Below are 22,906 nucleotides of genomic sequence, written 5' to 3' on the forward strand. Positions count from 1 at the left end.
CAAAATGTCTAAAATATGAAAAGATTAGATGGTTGAGTTTCTACATGGAAGAAATTTGTTTTTTGGACCATTAGAGCCTTACTTTAATAGTGTGCATGTGCATTCATCTTAAAGGGATCTAATGTCAAGAAAAGAAGAGTGTGCGACAGATCTACTTTAAAGAAATTTGAAACCCACTTGACTGAATGAGCTAATTAAGCCCAACGAGTCAAGCCACTTTGTCCATAACTGATCGAAACGAAAGGTGAACAAGACGACTGAATGACCTAATTGCAAGCAATTTGACCAAAAACGAGATAATAGAGCGTCCGAGTCATCTGTTGCACGAAAGCCACTTTGATGTGATAATCTATACTGCAGTGGAGCCGTCCCAACAGAAAAGCTAATTTTACAAAATATCTCCAACCATCCAACCAAGACCCGAAAGACTCCTTACTAGAGATCAAACATAGTCAACTGGAAAGGATCAACCGTCTGAATCCTACTGACTAAGCTCAGCCAACTGAGCTAACCCCATCGATACTAATCAACCAGGCTTAGCTAGGCGAGCGAGAAGGCTATCAGATGATAAGCCCACGGTCGAAAAATACCAACATATGGCGACTAAGGAAAAAAATAAAAAAAATGTTTCTTTGAAACGTGCAGTACTCTTTTTAATTACAAGTATATGTCAACCAATACAAGAAAATTAAAATTAGGTATAATCAATTATTTTTTTTTTATTTTTTTTTTTGCATTTGGTTTACGAACACAAAATTAAATAAACAAAAGGGCATATCATAAAAAAAAAGAATGATTTTTCAACAAAACTTTGACATTTACATACATATCACTCAAATATTTAACATTACACATATAAAAAATAATTATCACTGTCTAACAATAAAATGTATCTTTTTATGCATACAATTTATAACAACAAAGTGCTATAAATATAAATATCAAATTTTAGGTGTTAGATATGCCATGCGTAATAATTGTAAATACATAAAAATTGTCTACTACATATGAAAATTTCCCAAAAATACATTGCATGGATTAATTTTATATGCATCAAAATATACTACAAATTACTAAAAATAATTATGATGGAACCTTCAATAACAGTAGAAATCAAATATATTTTTAATTACAATTGGATTACATTTAGAAAACTTAGATTAGGCATGCATTTTTTTTGCATTAGCTATGAAGCTACTTAAGTATAAAACATAATTGAAGATTTATTATTTATGTTGTTGCAAATGTCATATTTTTGCAAAACTATAATCAAGCCATTTATAATATTGCATGGATTGGAGTGTTAGAGTAATAACAAATTTCTACAAAAAAAAAAAAGAAAAAAATAATATTAGGATACATCATAATATTTGTGTTAAACCAAGAAGACTTGTTAAAAAATAAGTTGAATGACACCTGTTAGCCTGTGTTCTTAATGTTAAGGTATGTGGATTTCTTTTCGTGGTTGTAAAGTTGTGGTGGAGATAACAACTCTTTAAAAATTTATGGTCGAGAATTATAAATATGTATATATTTTTTCAATATCAACTTTCTTACAACCACCACACTGTAACATAGGCAAGTTGAAAAAATAGTTCCAAATCACATAAATCAGAATGGTTGTTGATAATAAGAAATTTGTTAGCATAAAAAGTAGATTTAAATATTAAATGTATTTTTACAACTTTGTGCTTAAATGTATTTATAAATTTTAAAGATCAAATCGAGATAATTAAGAATCAAATCAAAATAACACAAACTTCAATGTCTATTATTATTTTAAAGAGTACTGCTTAGGAGTGTAAATGAGTTGAGCCAGCTTGTGAGTTAGCTAGAGCTTGGCTCGATAAGTGGCTCATGAATTGAGCTCGATCACCTATCAAGCCAAGCTCAAGCTGCTAGCCCATACTCTACTCGTGAGTCAGCTCATTTTAGAAAAATATTAATATAAAATTTACTTAAATTATATTAAAATTGAAGACTTTATCTTTAGTATTAAAATATTTTAAAAGATAATATTTTATATTTTATATTTTATATTGAGTGAATTCTTATTATTTCTCTCATAATTGTTCATTTTTTTATCATTTTAGTATAACATTATTTTAAATTAGTATCATTTTTTCTCTTTTATAACAACAAACTAGCTTGTGAACTAGTTCGAACTCATACACTTAAGAGTGATTAAAGCTTGAACTCAACAAAATCAATCAAGCTTAAGCTTAAATCGAGCGTGGCTCGTGCTCGACTCGACTCATGAGTTAAGCACAAATATGTTTAACTCAATTGCATGCTTTCAGTCCCACATTAAAAGATGTCAAAATTTACATACACACCACACAATTCCTATGTACATACTTACATATCTAACATCTGAACTTTAATTTTTATGTACATACATACCACCTTACCTTACCTATGCATGAAAAACTGAACATTTTTTATGTGACTTTAATGATTAAAGTGGTATAAATATAAGAAAAAAATAGGTGTTAGATTTATAAAAACATAAGAATTGGGTGGCATGTATGTAAAATTTCATGATTCGTAAACAGTTTGAAGAGGCAAGTGTTGCGAGTCACCATGTGCAACCTTATGAAGCAAATAGATATAAATAAAATGTATATGGATTGGCATTTCTTGTAGCTGTCTTCGATGTGATTGGCTATTTGGCCCTCTTCCTATTGGCAAGTAGGAATTAATATATAATAAATAATTTGCACTGTGCTTTGAAAGCTACATCTTAATATTGCCTACAATTTTTCCTTTTTTCTCATTATAATAATTTATCTTTGATTCACCCATTTGCAGTATTTTATAATTTGAGCGGTGATATATATATATATATATATATATAGGAAATGATCACGGGAGCTCTGCTAGGGTTTGGAGCTGCGGGCGATTTCGTAATATATATAGTTTATATATAGTTTTAAGTCTTAGATATGTAAATAGATAAGAATTAGGGGGTATGTCTGTAAACGCCCCGATATATATTTTATTGTTATGATTTTATTATTCGGTAAGGGGTTGATTTTACTGTATTTTGCGAGCAAGTGACGGGGACAACCATGTCGGCAAACACTTGTACAAGAAAGTAACAATTAATATATAATAAATAAGATAAATAGGGATTAAATAATGAACATAAATTTTTCATTACAAAAATCAAGACTATGAATATGATTATATACTCCAATTATTTTTCTTTTGAAAAAGCTATGGAGGTAGTGATGGAAGGATTTGAAAAGAGAATAAGTTAATTCACATATCTTTTTGATATTGTATATAAAAAATGTATTAGCACTGATCTTGAAGTGATCTAACAGTCCAGAAGAAAAAGGTATAATGAAGATTGAAGTTCCGCCAAACGAGCCAAGCGAACAAGGCCAAATCCGACTGTCGTAGGTGGACAAGAAGACGTCTGAATGATCCAAGCACGAACGATTCAGTTACAAACGAAACAAGAAAAAACATCTAAGCCAATTATCACAGGAAAAGCTGACCTGATGGGATAGCCAACGTTTCAGTAGAGTAAATCCAAAGGAAATCCAAGTTACATATTTTCTCCAACCATCCCATGAATGTTCTAGAGGTTCCTCACCAGGGATCAATGTTGACAACCAAGCTAGCTCAACCGACCGACTCATAAAGACTAAGCTCAACTGACCAAATTGATCTCGTCAACCCGAAGCCAACTAAGATTAACCAGCCAAGCTAGAAAGTAGGCGGTCGACAATGACCTATATATGTAAGAATATTAGAAATAACCTAGCACGACCCTCTTATGAATAGTGGAAAAAATATAATATCATCATTGTATCGTCTCTCATATAAATAGGAAAAATATTTCATGACTACTACACATACTCATATAGTAATTATAATAAAAATCTATCAAGTTTATTATTATAATATACCTTCATTATTGAAGATATTCTTTTTTATTATATTTCCCTTTATAATTGCTATGTTCTCTTATCTCTATATAGAAAAATTTATATATATCATAGCCATTTTATCTCTCATATTTTCAATAGTTTATAGAACCAATAGGTGATTCAAGAAGTACGAGAAGTACCATCCAAAAACAATTAGAATGCTTAGAGCATTCATCACAATAATTTGCACCGATGATTCAATCACAGCCGTCAAGCATCGAAATATACTGTTCAATAAGATATAATATTTATTTTATATAAATAAAATAATTAGATTTTCTCAATATATTATAACTTGTACATGAAATGGGGTGATGTATACCTTTTTTTTTTCTTTTTCTTTTTTGCCATTCGCTAAGTGTTTAGTTGGGATCAATTTTATTTTTTATTTTATGTTTTTTGTTTTTTTATAGTTTTAAATTTATAAATATATTTTTTAAATGCATATCTATTAAATATGTCAAACACAATATGAAAATAAAAAGTAATAGTTATCTCATATGGCCTCTAAACTATATATATATATATATACGGTAGGATCAAACCATTGACCTGAGGGGACTTACAGTGACCCCACCACCAACAGGCCAAGACTTGCGGCGTGTATATATATATATATATATAATAAACTGTAAAATATTTTCTTTTTTATTTCATAGTGGTATTATATCTAGATAATTTAATCACTCTCTCTATCTTCTGCATTAATTTTTGTTACACCCTTGTATTTTATTTATTGATCGTACATGATCAGTTCATTTAAATTTACTTTTGTTATTTTATCTACTTAGTACTTTCAGATCACTCATATATTATATATGAACATTTACATTATTACATACATACCCCCAATTTCTATATATTTACATAATTAATAGCTAAATTTTATTTTTGACATTTATACCATCCAAAATTTTCATATAAAAAAATATCACTATTTTGACCTTCAAATAATGAAATACACCTTTCCATGCACAAATAAAGTAGCATATGTGTTAGATATCTAAATTCATAGGAATTAAGTGTTATGTATGTAAATAATCCTATTATATATCCAGCCCTATTTTAGCACGAAAAAGTAAATTTATAATTATTTAATTTGACACAAGCTATATACTTAACCCCAATGGTTGTTCTATTTTTAATGTCTAATTAATTGAATTGACTTGCTTGAAACAACTACTTCATTAAAAAAGGTAACGGTACTATCTTCTAATGTATAGTTTAAAGAGCACAATAAATAATAAAAAGTAACGGCACAAATAAAGTAATGGCATAATGTCATGTTATTTATGCTAATAAAATTCTCTAAAGGTAGACTTTTTGTTTATTGGTCTCACCCTCTCTATTTTTTTGCTTGTAGTGTTAGCTTAAAAAGAGTACTTTTTTACAAAGTGGACCCTTCGCTTCTTCTAAATTCCATAACAAAGCATTGATATCTTAAAAGTGTTAAGAGTTGTTAAGCTTAATTTTAGCCCTATGAAAAAGACGTGCAATGAAGATTCAGTGTCTCCACAAACATTAGAAGAGGGACGACGAGTCCCCAAATGGGGGTTCAAGGAAGAACTGATTCTCTAATATTTATAAGTATTTCATTAAGAAATTTTAAAATTTTAATTATATTTTGACTATTCTCCTTTATTTATTCTTTATGATTAGTAGTGAAATTTGTAGTAATTGCAATGTGACGTAGTCATAAATTGGACGAATTTGCATAAAATTCTTGTGTGCTTTTAGGTGTCAATGTTAATTTTCTATTTTATGCTTTTATTTTATTTATTTGTGTTCACATGAGTTTCATCTATCTCCTAATAAAACTTGCTAATAGAAGCATGATAAGTAGAGGAGATAAGTAAAACAATAACAATAAAACATGATTCACACAAGTGATAATTAGGCTAATATATATTTCTCATATAATAAATCACAGTTTTATGACTCCAAATGTAAATTTTTGAATGTTAGGTATGTATATCACAATTATTTTAATTGCATTGTTTAATATTTATCTAATTTCTAAATTATTTTTGAACTTCTTTGTAATAAGTTGTCACTCTATATACATACATGTATAATCATATTGAATTTGATAATTATGATGATAATCTCCTCATTCCTCTCCCTCTCTCCCTCTCTCCCTCTGCCCTCTCTTCTTACTGAATTTTAGCTCCACTCTTTCTACTGATCTACACCAGTAAGCTAGCCAATGACTTATTATTACCTTTATTTCAGTGTAGTCATCCATAAACAGCTCCCCATTTTAATAAATTATTAAATGTGCACATTAAATGATTATTTTCTTTGTTAGATTAATACTTTATTTTTTATCATTCAATAAGATATAATACAATCTTGAATCTAAAACATAAACATATGCCTAATGTATTTAAAAATAATAAGGGAAATGTAACTTGGATATATAAAATCAATTATACATGTAATATTCCATCATGACCTTAATCACATATATACGAGCAATGCAATTTATAAGTTTAGGTCAGCAATCAACACTAAACATATAAAGATATATCACCTGCTAATTAACCACACCAAATAATCATAATTTATGAAAAAAAATCCCAACCTACTTGTATATATCATCTAGCACATCCTGAAAGGAAAATGACAATGAAACAAAGTTAATAAACAAAAAAAGGAGGGTTTACATGCATAACACTTAATTCTTATGTGTTTACATATAAAAAATCTAAACTTTAACTTTTAGATATGTATATAAAGGTCTATTTCATTTATAAAAAAATTAAGATAATGATATTTCTAATGTAAAATGAAAAATATAGGTGATATAAATATAAACAAAAAATTAAGATTTATGCGTTCGATGAATAAATGGATAAGAATTGCATTGCATGTATGTAAATGGTAAAAAAAAAGGGTAATTACATACAAAACAATTGAAACATTGTTATTTACAAATGTAACATCTTCTTTCATCCATTGTTCAAATTCTCAATCAAGTATAACAGATTATGGTCAAACCCCAACTCATATTTTTCATTTTTATCAAATTCTCAAAAGTTCAATGGTGGCACATGTAAATGCATCGGTTGGGTATTTCAAAAAGAAATTACCTAATGTTTAGGTTATAAATATCAATATTTGGGATGGCTTGTATGTAATTATCCAAAAAAAAAAAGAATGAAAATAAATCATAAATCATGTAAAATGGGCTCCCTCCATGTGGGTTGGATCTTGAAAACCCAACGGCATCCGCATTAATAAATACAGTAAGACAGCTGTGTTGCACTTGTATGTTTCTAATGACGACCAATGGAGCAAACTTCCCAACTCCTTACACACTAGTTTTAATCCTTACAGAAATACCAAACAGTTTTTTTTTAATCCAAAACCAACTCTCTTGATAAAGAAGATAATTGAAGTAGTTGGAGGGTGGAGAAGGGGCAGCTCAAACCTAGAGGTAGCCGTTATTTCCTCCACCCCCTCTCTCTCTCTCTTCTCTCTCTCTCTTCTCAGATATTTGTTTTAAAATTTTATTTTGGTAGGAAAAACGTCAACATAGCTGTCTTGTTTTGCTAACAACCCCACAGCTTTCCATTGCAAACATTCCGCTCATTTCCTGCACTGCCCTTTGTAAATTTTTCGTTCAATCCTCCATTAATTTCTTCCTTGCGTTGCTCTCTTAGGCCCTCTTATTGTTTTAAAGATGCGAAGGACTAATGAGGGGGTGAAAAAGATGAAAAGGAAATGTGCAGAATGACATAAAAACGCCAACTTGCAGTACCGGACAACTCTTTAGGAATGCTTTACAGCCAACAAATCTGATGCCCCCTTCTCTCTCCTCTCTCTCCCTCTCTCAAAAAACTGTTCTTTTTTGAGTTCGCCAGTTCACACCTGCCACTATTCTTTGTTTTTTTTCTTTCCCAATGGGTCGCAATGCAACATTTTGCTGAAAAAAGAGGGCTTTTGCTGCTCTGGTTTGTATTAAAGGGATTGAGGAGGAAGAAGATGATAGCAGGGAACGAAGAAGAGAAAATCACAGAGAAGAAGATGAAGAATGGAAGAAAATCGCATCTTTTTCTTCACTATTATTCTATTGTGTCGGCGCTGTGTCGCTATCAGCCGGCATTTTAAGCTTTTGGAACGATGATTCAGCTCCATTTTTAGGGGTTTCTGGTAAATTTACGATTTTTTGTTTGTTTCCCTTTCGATTGGATTTCTGGATTTGTTTTTCTGTATAATTGGGGAGGAAGATGACTCATGGAGATCTGAGAAACAGTCGAGATGTGTGTCAGAGAAAGCAGTTTTTTCGTCTGATTCCTTTGGAAGATTTAGTTTTATTCTGAGTTGTTGCAGGTGATGGATTGAAAGCCAATTTCATTGGTCTGTAGGTTTTCTGTGTTGTTTTTGAACTGGAATTTCTGTTTTGTTTCTTATATTTTGAAGTTTATGAATGTGGTTTTTATGTAGGGTTGATTTGGTGAATGTGATAAAAATGCAGATTTTGTTGATTGCATTGTTATATTGTTATTGAGGATGCATGTGTTGTGTTCTAGTTAATCATTTGAGTTATTTGCTGTTAAGTTTTAGGAAGGTTTACATACATACCATTTAATTCCACTATTTACATATCTAACAATTAAATTCCAATTTTTACATATATGCCACCTTGTCTATGCATGAAGAGGTGTAGAGGTGTATTTCACTTTTTAAAAATTTCACTTTTTAAAAGTTAAAAAGGTGATATTTTTTATTTGATGTGAAAGATTTAGCTGATATAAATGTAAAAAGTAGTGTTCGGGTGTTGGATTTAAAAATATTTAGGAATTGAGTGGTATGCATGTAAATGCCCACCAATGCATGTGAGGTGTGGATTTTATCTGGATATTGAGGAGCATGGTTAATTTGATGTAGATTTGCATGTTATTTTGATGTGTTGTTCAGTACAAATCTCATTTAAGGGGAGGCGTTTTGTTTTGATTTATTTATTGGATGTAGATTTATGAAAGTTTAGGAGTTCGATGTATAAATACATAATAATTGTGTGGTATGTATGTAAATTCCCCAATTTTTAATATTTCTGTGTTTCGAAAGCCCAAATCTATGTGCCAATGTTCGTCATCGTTATTGTTAGCCTATCCCATGTATTTGGTGTCAGTTTGAGCTTTAGGAACTCGCTATTGTTTACTTTGGTTGAGTGCTATGTGAATTTTTAACTCTAGCTTGTGAGACTTTTACCATAAACTTGAGCCATGTTACATTATTAGCTTTCATCTATCCATTTTTCTTGGGGAAATTTACATACGTAGCACACACTTCTTATGATTTACATATCTTTCAACTAAAATTTCATATGCACATACATAGCACTTGCTGATTTCACTTTTAAAAAGTGATGTTAACGCTATTTTTTATTTGATATTAAAGTTTTAAGTACTTTGTGTAAATATGAACGTTTGGGTGTGAGAGATGTAAATACATAAGAATTGCGTGCTATGTATGTAAATGCTCCTCTTCCTTTTGTGATTCTTCCACAATATTTTTTGTACTTTCCTTGGAATGAATCTTGTCCCTTCATGCCTCACTCCACTTTTAACAATTTCACCACGCATCCATTTTATTATTATTACTTTTTTCGTACTCACATCGACTACTAGAGATTCTTAGTTTTACGACAATTAAAAGGCATGCATCCTTACCCTTGAATATATTGGGAGGTAGTTTCGATGACTCGAAGGTGTGACTTCCGAATCGCAATGGAGACCTAACTATTAGTCCAAATCCAACCTTTTGTGAACATATCATGTAACCAAATGCAATGAGCTAACATTAATACAAGTGTAGGGAGGAGTTAATTATAAACAACCTTATGCTTACATTTATTGATAGGATTTCTCTGCTTCGATCTCTATATCACAATGGAGGCAACCTGAATATATCTTAAGACCTGCCATCTAGAGATCATATTATGAATAATTTTCACAAAGGGTTCCGTTTGGGATGACTGCAATCTTTTCTAAAGATAGTTGTAAAGTTGTGGTATGGAAAAAACTTCTTAAAAAATTATGGTGTAAATTGTAAGTATTTTTTTTAAGAAAAAGCTCAGAGAACAACATTCTTACAACTACCGCACTTTAATAAATTTGATTGCAAAAAGCAGCTTTTAACCACAAGAATTTTTAGGAAGCAGCACGAAAACAATTCCCCAAACAAAAATATGGTGGCAGACTACAAAGAAAAATTGACAGAAAACTATCCCAAACAAATCCTAGATAAGCGGCTAATATGTTTTATAGAATTAGCATGCTAGTTTGTTCTTTGTTAAAATAAAGAATACTTTCTTACTTCTCACTTAGGGACCTGATGATAAGTGCTTGTATTTTGATTTCAGGTACAATGCATAAAATCTCATAATTTTGAAGGCAAGCTCAATAGCGATAAGGTCGATCTGAGACCAGATGTCAATGACTCTTGCAGCAGCTCTAGGAAGTGCTGCAGGAGCCTTGGCATTGGTTGTGATATTGATTTTCTTCGTGTGGTACTGTCTTTTTCGTCGGAGAAATTCACGAACATCAGAAAGTAACTCATCAGAGCCATCCATACAAGGTAGAAAATGTAAATATATGGTTTCTTTTGTACTTTAATGATCATCTGATGAATCTTTTATATGATTCAGCTGGACAAAGTGTTGAATTATCAGTACAAGAGAGTTCTTCATACCTACCGGGAGTGCAAGGATCGCGTCGTTTTGGACTAGGAGAACTCAATATAGCAACAAAGGATTTTAGTGATATTAATCTAATTGGTCATGGAATATTTGGGGAAGTATACAAGGGTCTGCTTCAGGATGGAATGATTGTTGCTATTAAAAGAAGGCCAGCTCCTCCCAATCAGGATTTTATTGAAGAGGTTGGTCTCTTATGAATTTATCTGTGGAATTCATATGCATTTACACATCTAACACCCTAAACTTTAATTTTTACATGTATGAAATGGTGCATTTTAATTTTTAAAAGTTGAATAGTGATATTATTGATGTGATATGAAAGATTTGAGTGGTGTAAATAGGTAGGAATTGGGTGGTATGTATGTAAATGCCTCTCCACTATTTTGTTGCCAACAGGAAAAAGATGTCATTTTTAAGATATGAATAAGATTTGATAACCAATTATTAGGTGAAACTCTCTTGTTTTCTCCCTTTTCATTTTTTCCTATTTTTCTATTTTTAAGCATTACAAGCCTCATTTTCTTTAAGTTTGTTTATGAAACAATTGAAATACATTTAACATTTGTTATGCTCTTATTTGGCTTTCACATTTGGACTTTATATCCTCGTCTATTTCGTATCGAAACATATTGTTCTAATTCGATCAAATGAACTGTCAGGTACGGTATTTATCGTCAATTCGGCATCGGAATTTGGTGAGTCTACTCGGTTACAGCCAGGAAAGTGATTTGCAAATGCTAATCTATGAGTACATACCAAATGGGAGTGTTTCTGCACACTTATATGGTCTCCTTCTATTACTCTCTAATTTTATAGAACTTTTTGGTTAGAAAGGGGAAAATTTACTGACATACGACATAATTCTTATGAATTTACATATCTGACATCCAAAGTTTGATATTTACACTTTTATGAAACCCTATGCATGAAAAGGTGTGTTATAAATGTAAATATGAAAGTTTTGGTGTTACATATGTAAACACATAAGAATTGTGTGGTATGTTTATCCTGAAATAAAAAAGATTCAAACCAGTTGTATCCTCTGGTTTTCATTGGCAGGAGGGAGTCAGGCCTCAGCTAGTAGGCTAGAGTTCAAGAACAGGCTTTCCATTGCTTCTGGTGCAGCCAAAGGTGATGATTTGCAAAACCAGTGGCATTCATGGTTACACTGGTATTGGTTTCTTTTCCTAGAGTTGCAAAATGTAATCCAACCTAATTTGGTGAAACCTAATATATATATATATATATATTTGGAAGATTTACATGCATACCACTTAATTCCAATCTATTTGCATATCATCACCTAAACTTAATTTTTCCATATGTGTCACTTTTAACTATGCGTGAAAAGGTGTAGTTTACTTTTTCAAAAGTTAAAATAGTGCTATTTTTTATGTGATTTGAAAGATTTTGGTGGTATAAATGCAAAAAAAATCAAACTTTAGGTGTTAGATATATAAATACTTAGGAAGTAGGTGGTATGTATGTAAATGCTCCTTTTCTTGGGTTTAAAGTCTATCATCGATTCATCCACAGTTTCGGAATTTGGAAATTATATCTGATGTCTGGTTTTATTTATGGTGAACAGGCTTGGATCATTTGCATTCTCTTACTCCCCCTCTGGTGCATATGAACTTCAAAACAGGAAATGTCCTAGTTGATGAGGACTTTATTCCAAAAGTGGCAGATGCTGGACTTCGAATCTTACTATATCGAGTCGATGGTGTTGCCTCGTCTCAAATTACACTCGACGATCCTTTTCTCGATCCTGGGTAAGAAGATAACTTAATTTTACTATATGCTCATGTTGTTGTGGAAGAACTCAAGTGTTATGAATTTAGGGTTGTAAATGAGTTAAGTCAAGCTCAAGCCATACTAAATTTGAGCTTGGCTCGTGACATGTATGGTTGGCTCGAGTTGGAGCTCATAACTTGAGCTCGAACTCGGCTTGTGGCAGTTATGCCTGACTTGAGCTCGGCTAGAAAACTCGATTTTGGTAAAAGTATCTTGAAAATTTATCTATTACACGAAAATTAAGATCAAGTAATGTAAGCGAGCTAACTCACAAGCCCTCAAGCCTAGTTAGGCTAAGCTAGATCTCGAGCTTATGTAACATACGAGCTCGAATCACATCTCATCATCTTCTTTTTTTTTTCTTTGCAGGGTGAGGGAGTTTGGAAGATTTTCTGTAAAGAGTGATGTATATAGCTTTGGAGTGTTTCTTATGGAGTTAGTTACTGGAAATGAAGTTAAATCCGAGCAAAGCGTCCGAAAATGGGTATTTAAATGATGTTTTATGCATTGCTATAGTAGATTTCATAGAAATATTGTGAAGAAATTTATGCTCTTTATATACGTATTTTATATACGTGCATATGCTGGTTGAACAATCTGTTCGTATTCAACTTACTCCGGCATTAATGCAGAAGCTCAATGCAAAATTATCTCAATTTATCTAACTTAATATGAGAGAGGATGACGTCTAAACAAAATGTAAAAGAAAAAAAATAAATAAAGTTCAGTTGTTAGATATGCAAATGCAGTCTGGTTTTACTCCATTGATAATGTCTGTTTCATATGAAGGTTCAAAACTATGAGGAAACGAGCGACATTACCAGCATTGTGGATCAAAGAATGAGCAGCAACTTCACCACTGAATGCGTAAGAGAATTCCTGCGGCTAATTGTCTGGTGTTTGAATCCGATCGGGGATGGACGGCCTCCGTCGAGCTATTTGGTTTCGGAACTCGATCGAATTCGCGAGAAAGAGCTGAATCTGACGACGATCAGGGGCGAAGGAACGACTACAGTGACTCTCGGAAGCCAGTTGTTCAAGTCGGGTTTGTGAGGGACTCCATGCGAGTTTTATGAGCATGGTCTTGAAGCTTGTAAAGGAAATATTACCAGTAAAAGAATTACATGTACAGAGAGGAAGCTATCTGTATTATTATTCTTTTATGTTTTTTTACCCATCCATTGTGTATTGTGAAATCATAAATGTAAAAATTAAAAAAAAAAAATTGTTTTATGTATTTGAATTGAATGGAATTATTATGGGCTTTGAGTGAACTCATAAGAGTGCACAGATTTTTTGCTATGTTTTATCTTTGTATTATTGACCTTGATTTTATTTTTTTTTTTCAAATTAAATATAAAAATATAAATTCTTGAATTTACTTTACATCAAACCAAACAACTTTTAAAATGAACCAAGCAAAAACAAAAAGAATTCTGCACAGTTTTTATTGCAAGGTAACATAAAAGAAATTTCCAAACTATAAACATAAAAACAAATAAAGTCCTTTCTCTTCAAAAAGTTTAAAAAAAATACAAATTTGTATAATTATTCTTGTCCATAATTTTATGCACAATCATAATCATAAGCTTTGCTTACAGGGCTTGTCAATCATAAGACTCAGCCTTTGAGCAATTCAGATTTCTGTTATTGCTGCCGATGCCACATGAATACCTTCCTAACAGATTCTTGAAGACTTGGGGTGTTCTGATGGGAATAATTCATCCACATAATATCCAATGGAGAGGATGAAGCCATAGTAAATGGATCAGGCATGCTGCTCACACCAACATAATTCCGTGCCGGCAACACTCGTTCCAACCCCGAAGACTCGAACGAAGATCGACACGGAAAATCTCTGAACTCAGACGGGACACTGAGTCGACTCACATTACCACCGCTGCTCTCGACTCCGCTCCCAGAAGATTCAATTCCAGACCAAACTCTGTGTGGCTGATGCTCATTAGGAAGCCAATCTCTGATCTTTGCGCAAATGTTGTCATCGATCATATCTCGTGCGAAAAGCTCTTTCTTGTGAGCATGACATTCTTTGTTGTGCATCTGTTTATCATTGAGAAGGGAGAAACAATTGGTTCCCGGCGGATTTCCATTATTCATTACGAATTGTGGTCCGAGTCGGCTTAGTTCTACACGCCTCTGGCTATAAGAATTGAACATTTGAGAAGTAGTTTCAACATTGAAAGCAGAGGAGAGGGGCCTCCCAGCATTTGTTTGTAAGCTCGCTCTTTCCGGATCGAATATCGGTACGGGTTGAACTTTAAAATGTTGGCATTGATGGATCGGTGCGGCGGAAGATGTAAAAATAACGGCTTCTGAAGGCTTCTGGTAATTGGAAGAGGAAATTAACGTGCTTTTGGGAATCTGAAAGGAATACATTTTATCAACAGATTCATCTTTAGCAGGCTTCACAGTATTTTCAGTTCCTGTTTTTTGATCCGAAATTGAGGAGTCGAGCTCTCGAAGGGCATTGAGAGAAGGTATTCGATCCAACATACAATCATGCGAGGAGAGAGAATGGAAATGAAAATCTCCTTCAACGGTCGTGAGGGCAGAATGATGCTCAGTTTCTCTGACTGCTTCCACCAGATACTCAGGTGAGCTCCCTAGAACTGATTTTTCAGCCTGATAAAACAATTACTAATTCACCTCAACAATTTTATTCTTCGTGGAAAAGAAGGCTAGAGCAAAGATTAAATTAAAAAAGAAAAAGTAAATTTACATATGTACAACACAATTCTTATGGATTTACATATATAACATGTAAAATTTCATATTTAGGTTTGTAATACCTTGGTGCTATAAAGCTATGCATAAAAAAGTGCGTTGGACTTTTAAAAAGTTATTAAAGTGATATTTTTGATGTGAGGTTAGAGTTGTGAATGTAAATATTAAGGTTTAGCTGATAGGTACGCATAAGAATTGTGTGCCATGTAAGTAAATGCCCCTAAAAAAACAAGAGCTTCAAAAGTTCAGCATGTGCCGAATTAAGCATACATAAAATTTGGTATCAGAAATCAGCATATTGCTAATCATTACTAAACCAAAAAAAATACAACAATAACAACAACAAGCCTTTATTCCACTAAGTAGGGTTGGCTACATAAATCCTTTTTCTCCATCGCGTCCTATTGAGTATCATTATTTCATTTAATTCCAATAGATTAATATCAATTTTTATACAATATGCCCAAGTCATTTTAGGTCTACCTCTGTCTTTCTTAACATAAGTCGTATCTAACATATCTACTCTCATAACCGAATTATCAGATGGTCGACGTTTTATTTGACCAAACTATCTAACACGACTCTCTCTAGTCTTGTCAGCCACTAGAGCTAGACCACCCTATCACGGATATATTCATTTCACACTTTATCTCTAAGTGTGAAGCCACTCATCCACCTAAGCATTCTCATCTCAACAACACTTAACTTTGTTTTGTGTTTCTCTTTTAACGGCCAACATTCTGCGCTACCATCTTATAAAATTTTCCTTTTAAGTCTGTTGACCTCGCTTTCGGTCGATGTGTAGTTTTCCCCTCCTTAGTAGCCTAAGATCTAGCCATAGGACCTTTCTGTCGACTACTCCTAGAAAATTAGTGAAGGAGCCCTCCCCGTTAGCAAGTTAGCAACCCGTTAGCAATTCTGAACTTTTCTTCGCTCGACTTGACGTTCCATATAGTAGTTTTGACCCCTATTGCTTAGCAGGTAATGCTACTCTGAAGGAACTCAGGGAATATTCCTATAGGACTGTCGGCCTTAGGATTGACTGTACTCGTTGATTTGGCGCCGCCGTCCTCTGCACCGTCCCGTTTGATTGAACTCATACTGGAATTTCGATAGGATTCGGACCGCGACGCGTTTTTGACCCGATCGACGACGAGGTTGCCCGGACGACTCCGGATGACGAAACAGACTGCGCCGATGCGTCCGAAACATCAATTTTGTCTAGAAGGGGTTCGTTTCATTGCGACAGCGCCTCTTGGGGAAAATACATATTTAAATGTTAATTATAATTATAAATAATATTTTATTATTATTATTATTATTATTATTATTATTAATAACTTATATTAAAAATCATTAACCTAATTTCTTTTTTTCCCTCTTCCGTTTCTTCCTCTCGCGCCCGTGGACCTCTGCCCTAGCTTCGACTCGCTCGGTTTTACCTGGCCCGCTTCCTCGTGTTCACCTGGCCCGCTCCTTCGTGTCGTTGGAGTTTCGTTCCCGCGCTCGCCTCGCGCATGCGGGACGTTCCCGCGACCCATCCCTATAATAAATGATACCCTTTCGGATTGATTCGAGGTTGTTCGCCTAGCGCAACATAAATCCTCAAACTTTTCGTTAGACATTTGTATAGCTCTGCTGTATGATCTAAGCCCTAACTCGTTTTAGGATTTTGAGGTTGTCGTTCGTTACGACCTAAATCCTCATATCTTCCAGGCTATTTGTGTGACTGTTTCACACGAATGTAAGCCCTAAATAAATAAAATTGGCGGGATAAAACACTTGAATATTTCTCCTCGAAATTGAAGTCAAACCATAGGGTAGACTGGGAAGTCACCGAGGATCTCCTCTGGATCTGTGGCATCCCTTAGTTCTTTCTTTTTTGGATTCTACAATAAATGTTCCAAGTTTGAACCATTCTTCTTTTGCACATCTCTTTGTCCGATTTCGTTAAAAAATCCTATCATTTTGACCTCCTTGAAGACAATTTTTCCTGATTTTTATCGAGAGTATTCTTAAGTGACTTCGGTCATTTAAGATGTAATTAACTATAGAAGTTTGCCCTTATAGGAAGTTTTTCCGAACTCAACTTAAAATAAACCCTATTTAATTTTTCATATTAAATAGGGGAATTTGCCGGCAAATAAAACGATTTCGCAGACCAAATGGACGTCATATATTTCTTAGCTTATTTGATCGAGCCCCATCCTCAAGTCTTGTGTTTATCCCTCGGGATAGATACAGTGTTTGACGTAGAGTGCTCTTTCATTTAAATTATGGGTGATTTGATTTCATATTTTTCTAAACTTAAATCTATATGTAAATTAAATTATGGGCGAGGAAACAAGCGACAAAATTTTGATTCCGACGACCGACAGCTTCCTACGGGCAACTCACCACACCCCAAACTTTTTATCGCTGACAAAGTCGAAGCAGTACTTTTCCATCACACAATGGGCCCGATGCATTCCTCCACTTTAACCAACAAACATGAATTCTACTATTAACAACCCCATCTATATCACCATCACTTTGAGTAATAGACCTGAGATATCTATAACATATATCTAAAATATTTACACCTTCTAATGATTTGATCACCCATAGTTACAACTCTGTCACTAGAGCTGCTACAACTACTAAAATTACATTCCATATATTTGGTTTTAAATCTATTCAAACGAAGACCTTTAAACTCCAATATAGACCTTCATAATTCAATTTTTTTCCTAAACTCTTTCTCTTAGTCTTATTCACAAGAACGATATCATCAACGAAAACATACACAAAGGTACATTCTCCTGTAAATTTTTGGTAAAAGCATCCATAACTAAGGCGAAAAGGATATGAGCTTGAAGTTGAACACTGATGCAATCCAACTGAAGTAGGATCAATCCTCATTTTCAAAAACACGTAGCAACTCTAGTATATATATGTTAATGACTTCAATATAAGCCATATCAACACATTTCTTCTCTAGAACTTTCCAAAGGACTTCTCTTGGAATCTTATCTTAAATTTTACTTGATCGTAATTTATTTTACTAAACTAAGCAATAAAAAAGTAAAAAAGGAATAATTGCACAGATAACACTTGAAACATTGTTGTCTACAAATTAGCAATCATATGCTTTTTTATTTTTTTTTTAAATATGAAACCGAGTGCCACAATCAAACGATTGAAAGTTTGATAAAAATAAAAAAATATGGGTTGGGGTTTACCATGAATTTTGATATTTGAGTGAGAATTTGAAAATCGGATTAAAGAGTATTAGATTTGTACATAACATGTTTGGAGTGCTAAGCATGTAATTGCACCATAAATAAAATATTAGCATCAAGTTGTGAAAAGGTCATGGACGCTTAGCAAAAATTGACATTTTTCATTAAAAAAAACTAACTATACTAAAGAGTTTAATCTAAAAAAATTTGAGTTTTTCATAATCAATTATCATTTCAATTGTCTCTACCATTAATCATAGAAGAAATCAGCATGAGATCATCAGTACTAGAAATTCAAAGGTGAAGGGTAGAAAAATAATGCAGTAGAATATAAACTTTTAAAGTTTTAATGCAAGGAAAATATTACCAAAATACCTTCTATAAATGCACTATTTCAAACATTAAAACTCATCAAACCTTATCATAAATGAAAGCTCTTGATTCAGTCAGCTCTTTCTCCAAGCATTTCATACGTTGAATTTTCATGAACTTCCTCTTATTAAACTTTTCCAAAGCCGGAAGGGTATCTTTAGTAACTTGGACCCTGTGAGCAAAAAATAATGGCAAATTTACATCGTATCACGCAATTATTACGTATTTACATGACTAACACCTAAACATTCAAATTCACAAAGATAGGTTTATGACACCAACGTGTTATAAGTGTAACTATCAAACTTTGGGTGTTAAATATGTAGATACATAAGATTTGTGTGGAATGTATGTAAATTTCCCAAAATAATATGACCGCTTTGATTCAATGAAAGCTGAAAGTAAAGGTGAATAAAGTGCTTACCAATGTTTTTGAAGCTTCTTATTTTCTTCGTCCTCATATGATTCGTATGGATAAATCTGAAAATTTTTTATGTCACCGAGCACACGGCTAATGGATTTGGATCGAATGTGGTCACCAGAATTCTTTAACTCTTTTATCATTTTTAATTGCTTCTTATTTACCTGTAAATACAAAGATTCATTACCATTATGATCTTAATATTAAGCAAAAAAAAGCCCGATTGTTCTGAACAAAGATTAATTAATGATCATATTTTATCTACTTAACATCTATAAATGATGATTAAACAAGAAGATGCATACCCCATGGAGAATGTAAAACTAAATGCAGTCAGAAATGTCGGAGTAGGGAATTTTAGATGCTGATAATTTTAGATGGCCATTTGTTGAAGTTCGGATGTGTATTTGCAAATCTCCCGGTATTGAGATCTATCAGTTGATATAGGAAAAGTCTTGTATGTTATTATAAAAAAGGGGTAAATCATGCAAATCACATCAACATTTCGCTAAAGAAATTTATGTGCCGCAAAAATGTAATTCACAAAATCGTCCAATTTCACAAAAAGAATTACAAAAGAGCATCATGGAATGAATTCCTTTAAACTTCATTCTTCTCTCTCAACACACCTTTCTATTTAGAGTTGTAAACAAACCAATGCAATTGATGAATAACTTAAACTCGAGTCGATTAATACTTGATGATGTTTAATAATTTTTAAAACTCGAAGGTTAAATGGACCAAATTTGAACATAATTCAACTATTTTACTAATGTCCATGAACAAATTTATTTGTTATTCAACAAATAACTTGTTGAATATTCTACACTTATATGATATATTATTTAAATATAATTTGATAAACTAGACCTTTATTTAATTATATATTTAATAGTAACATATTATAATTTAATATCAATATGTATATTAATTTAATGTAATTTCTTCTTATTTTTTTATTTCAATGACCTAATTTATTAGTACTTATTTCTATTATTTAATTATAATAAATTTCATTAATAATTTATATCTTATTATAAATAAGATATAAATTTAATAATAAAATTTACAACTCCTCGTAGCCAAAATTCCTGACTTGAAGCCCTCTCCGCTAGAGATCTCATTGCAGCACTCCTTTATATTCCTCTAACCACTAAAAATCCTTCCTGCAGCCAGACCTTCTTGCCGCAGGCTCACCAATGCCGAAACACTTAGTATCCTTAGTATTCCTCTGTGCAATCTCTCCCTGCAGCCTGGTTCTTTTCCGGCTACAGGCTCTCAGGAGATTCTCTCCCCACACCCTTTCAGCAGCAACGACTCCAGACTTTCCCAATTTGGTCCAGTTAATCGAAAACTGATGCAAGATTGTAAGTCCTCGCGTGAGGGAGTAGTGGGAGCTCTGGAGTGGCAACCGGCATATTTAGGGACCACTCTAGATTAGTCAAAGTTCTTTATGCATTCGGATGAGAGTAAAGAATAAGATTGCTCCAATTTGACACAAAACAGTTATATATATATTTTCAAATGATTTTAATTTCTTCACAATCCATATACTCATTGTAAAGAAGAATGATGTTTTCTTAAATTTGAACTCTTCGTCACAAAATTTTGTTTAGTCTTAGTAAATTTAATTTTGAAGTTTAGAAATTAGTTTAGTAAACTTTTTAGTTACATTTATGTTAGCATTCATTAAACCCATTTTAAATTATCTTTTTTATTTTATTTTTTATAGTTTGAATATTGTGATTTATGTTATTATAATAAGAATTTTCATCTTCAAAACTAAAACTTGATAGTAGTAGATTAGAATTAGCCTAAGGAATTTCTTACTGCACTTCTCTGTACAATGGATACTGGAGTTTTTAAAGAAAGTCCTATATTACTTGAAGTGATATGTGCACTTGCGCAGAACTCTTAGCTTGTGAACTATTTTATATATTTTATATAACATTTATATTTTGCACATTAAATACTTAATATAAATTGGGTCAAAATTTTGATCATATTTTTAAAGCTAAATTGCTACGTAATTTCAGGACTTGTCAATTTTTTGGCACTGTTATTGTGGATTTAAATTGATATAAAACACGCAGAAAAATAATACACACTAGGGGCGCATCACGCTCCTCCACAATAAGTTATTCCCTACAGGCAAGCGAAACTTCCTCAACTGGATTTCTCTCTGCGGGCCCTTTCGTATCTCTTCCCTGCAACAAAAATTCTCCTTGCTATAGGCCCCTTCAAAATACTCTTTGCAGCCAGAAGCATTCATTTTGCAGATCTTCCTCTAGAATTCTCCCAACAACCAATCTTTCTGTTGCAGGTACTCAGTCGGAGATTCTCCCTACAGCGGACCCTTTCTTGGTTCTTCCTTGCAGTTGTTCTTTCGTTTGTCCTTGTAGGCCGCACCCTATTGGTTGTCTACTTCCCAGCATGCTTCCCTGCAGCCTTTACTTTCCTGTAACAGCCTTCCACTTTCCTGCAGAAACTGCAGGTGAAAGCAGCCCTAAATACTCTTGCGATTGATAGTCAAGTACGAGATGAAGACTTCAAGTTTTATGCTAGAGATAATTCAAATCAACATGACAACCTTATAACACAGGTGGTGAAGTCGGGGAAGTTGATTGGTTGTGTTGAAATGTGCCAAAGCTCTTCAATTCAAAAACTTCTCAAAATTCAATACCAAGTTTGGTCGACCTAGCTTGAGGGAGAGTGTGAAAATCTGAGAAGATTTAGCTTTTTTCCATATATACCCTTCTCCTGTGGGCCATAGGCTTTAAAAATTGGACCGGATATTGAGCCGGTAAAAGAAAATGTTTAAAGTTCAAAGGTTGAACCGGGGCTTCAAACGAATGACAAATCATAAATTTATTTATAAATAATATAAATTATTGTCGATCAACTTTTTCAATTGATTTGTTTAGATTTTGAAAATATGAAAATATGAAAATAATTTTTGAGATTTAATTTAAATATAAAAGATATATAGTTTGAGTTTTAAAAGTAGTATGTTTTAATTTTTGAAAAATGAGACCAAATGGAAGTCTGATAGTTTGCATAATCGATACCACGAATACTACACCCTCCCGAGAGATAAGTGTAGACCTTAGCGATAGACCCAATCCTACAAACTAAGAGATTTGTGACATCCGTTTGGTCTGCGAACCTTTTATGTATGACCGACAAGTTCCCTATTTAATACAAAGATTAAATAGGGTTTATTTTACCTGGGTTTCAAGTTCCCTATAGAGGCAAACCCCTATAGTTAATTACATCTCAAATGATTGGGTGACTTGAGAAAACTCTCGATAATGATCAGTGGTTCTAGTCTTCAAGATTTCAAGGTTTAGGTTTTCACGGTAGGACGTGAAAAAAACAAGTGGGAGTGGCTCAAGTAAGAACAGTTATTTCATGAGTCCAAAGAAAAGAAAAGGTAGGGGATGTCCTAGATCTTGAGGAGAACCCTCAATGACTTCCCAAACTATCCTACTGTGTGGCTGCATTTTTAGAGATGATGTTATTTGAATGTTTAGTCCTGCCAATTTTATTATTTGGGACTTACATTTGCATAATATCCGATTATGCAAATAACCCGCAGAGATAAGAGGGTTTACGTTGTAACGAACAACAACCTCAGAACCTAAAGCAAATTAGAACTTCCACTGCACAATATTGTTGCACAGGTGCCTAAAGAGGGAATGTGAGG

The 22,906-nt window shown here is 33.0% G+C and overlaps 2 protein-coding genes across 6 annotated transcripts in view; one reads left to right on the plus strand and one right to left on the minus strand.

The window, feature by feature from the left end:
* The first annotated feature begins 7,313 nt into the window (after positions 1–7,313).
* On the plus strand, positions 7,314–13,724 carry LOC110029753 (probable serine/threonine-protein kinase PBL21). 4 transcript variants are annotated; one of them, XM_020732180.1, is made up of 9 exons: positions 7,314–7,380; positions 7,607–8,096; positions 10,312–10,526; positions 10,597–10,829; positions 11,307–11,433; positions 11,707–11,778; positions 12,236–12,419; positions 12,811–12,925; positions 13,231–13,724. In XM_020732180.1, the coding sequence occupies exons 3-9, from the start codon at positions 10,379–10,381 to the stop codon at positions 13,492–13,494; spliced, it is 1,143 nt and encodes a 380-aa protein (XP_020587839.1). In that variant the 5' UTR covers positions 7,314–7,380; positions 7,607–8,096; positions 10,312–10,378; the 3' UTR covers positions 13,495–13,724. The 4 variants fall into 4 exon arrangements, with proteins under 4 accessions (XP_020587839.1, XP_020587841.1, XP_020587838.1 ...); XM_020732182.1 differs by lacking the exon at positions 7,607–8,096 and having other exon boundaries at positions 7,367–7,380; XM_020732179.1 differs by lacking the exon at positions 7,314–7,380 and having other exon boundaries at positions 7,431–8,096.
* A 208-nt stretch (positions 13,725–13,932) lies between these two features.
* Positions 13,933–22,906, minus strand: part of LOC110029642 — a 71,147-nt gene continuing 62,173 nt past the window's right edge. For both annotated transcript variants that reach the window (XM_020732025.1, XM_020732026.1), the window contains exons 7-9: positions 19,204–19,364; positions 18,825–18,951; positions 13,933–15,084 (exon numbers count right to left, since the gene is read on the minus strand). In XM_020732025.1, coding sequence (XP_020587684.1) covers positions 14,089–15,084; positions 18,825–18,951; positions 19,204–19,364 — 1,284 coding nt within the window. In that variant the 3' untranslated portion in view covers positions 13,933–14,088. The remainder of the gene's footprint in view (positions 15,085–18,824; positions 18,952–19,203; positions 19,365–22,906) is intronic.

Source organism: Phalaenopsis equestris, unplaced genomic scaffold (genome assembly GCF_001263595.1).
Source record: "Phalaenopsis equestris unplaced genomic scaffold, ASM126359v1 Scaffold000600, whole genome shotgun sequence".
Classification (NCBI taxonomy): Eukaryota; Viridiplantae; Streptophyta; class Magnoliopsida; order Asparagales; family Orchidaceae; genus Phalaenopsis; species Phalaenopsis equestris.

Bases quoted from the DNA above. Each gene is read 5' to 3' on its own strand.
- LOC110029753 (XM_020732180.1), top strand. From the start codon at position 10,379: ATGTCAATGACTCTTGCAGCAGCTCTAGGAAGTGCTGCAGGAGCCTTG. The intron at 10,527-10,596 runs GTAGAAAATGTA...TATATGATTCAG, and splicing joins ATCAGAGCCATCCATACAAG to CTGGACAAAGTGTTGAATTA. The intron at 12,420-12,810 runs GTAAGAAGATAA...TTTTCTTTGCAG, and splicing joins GATCCTTTTCTCGATCCTGG to GGTGAGGGAGTTTGGAAGAT.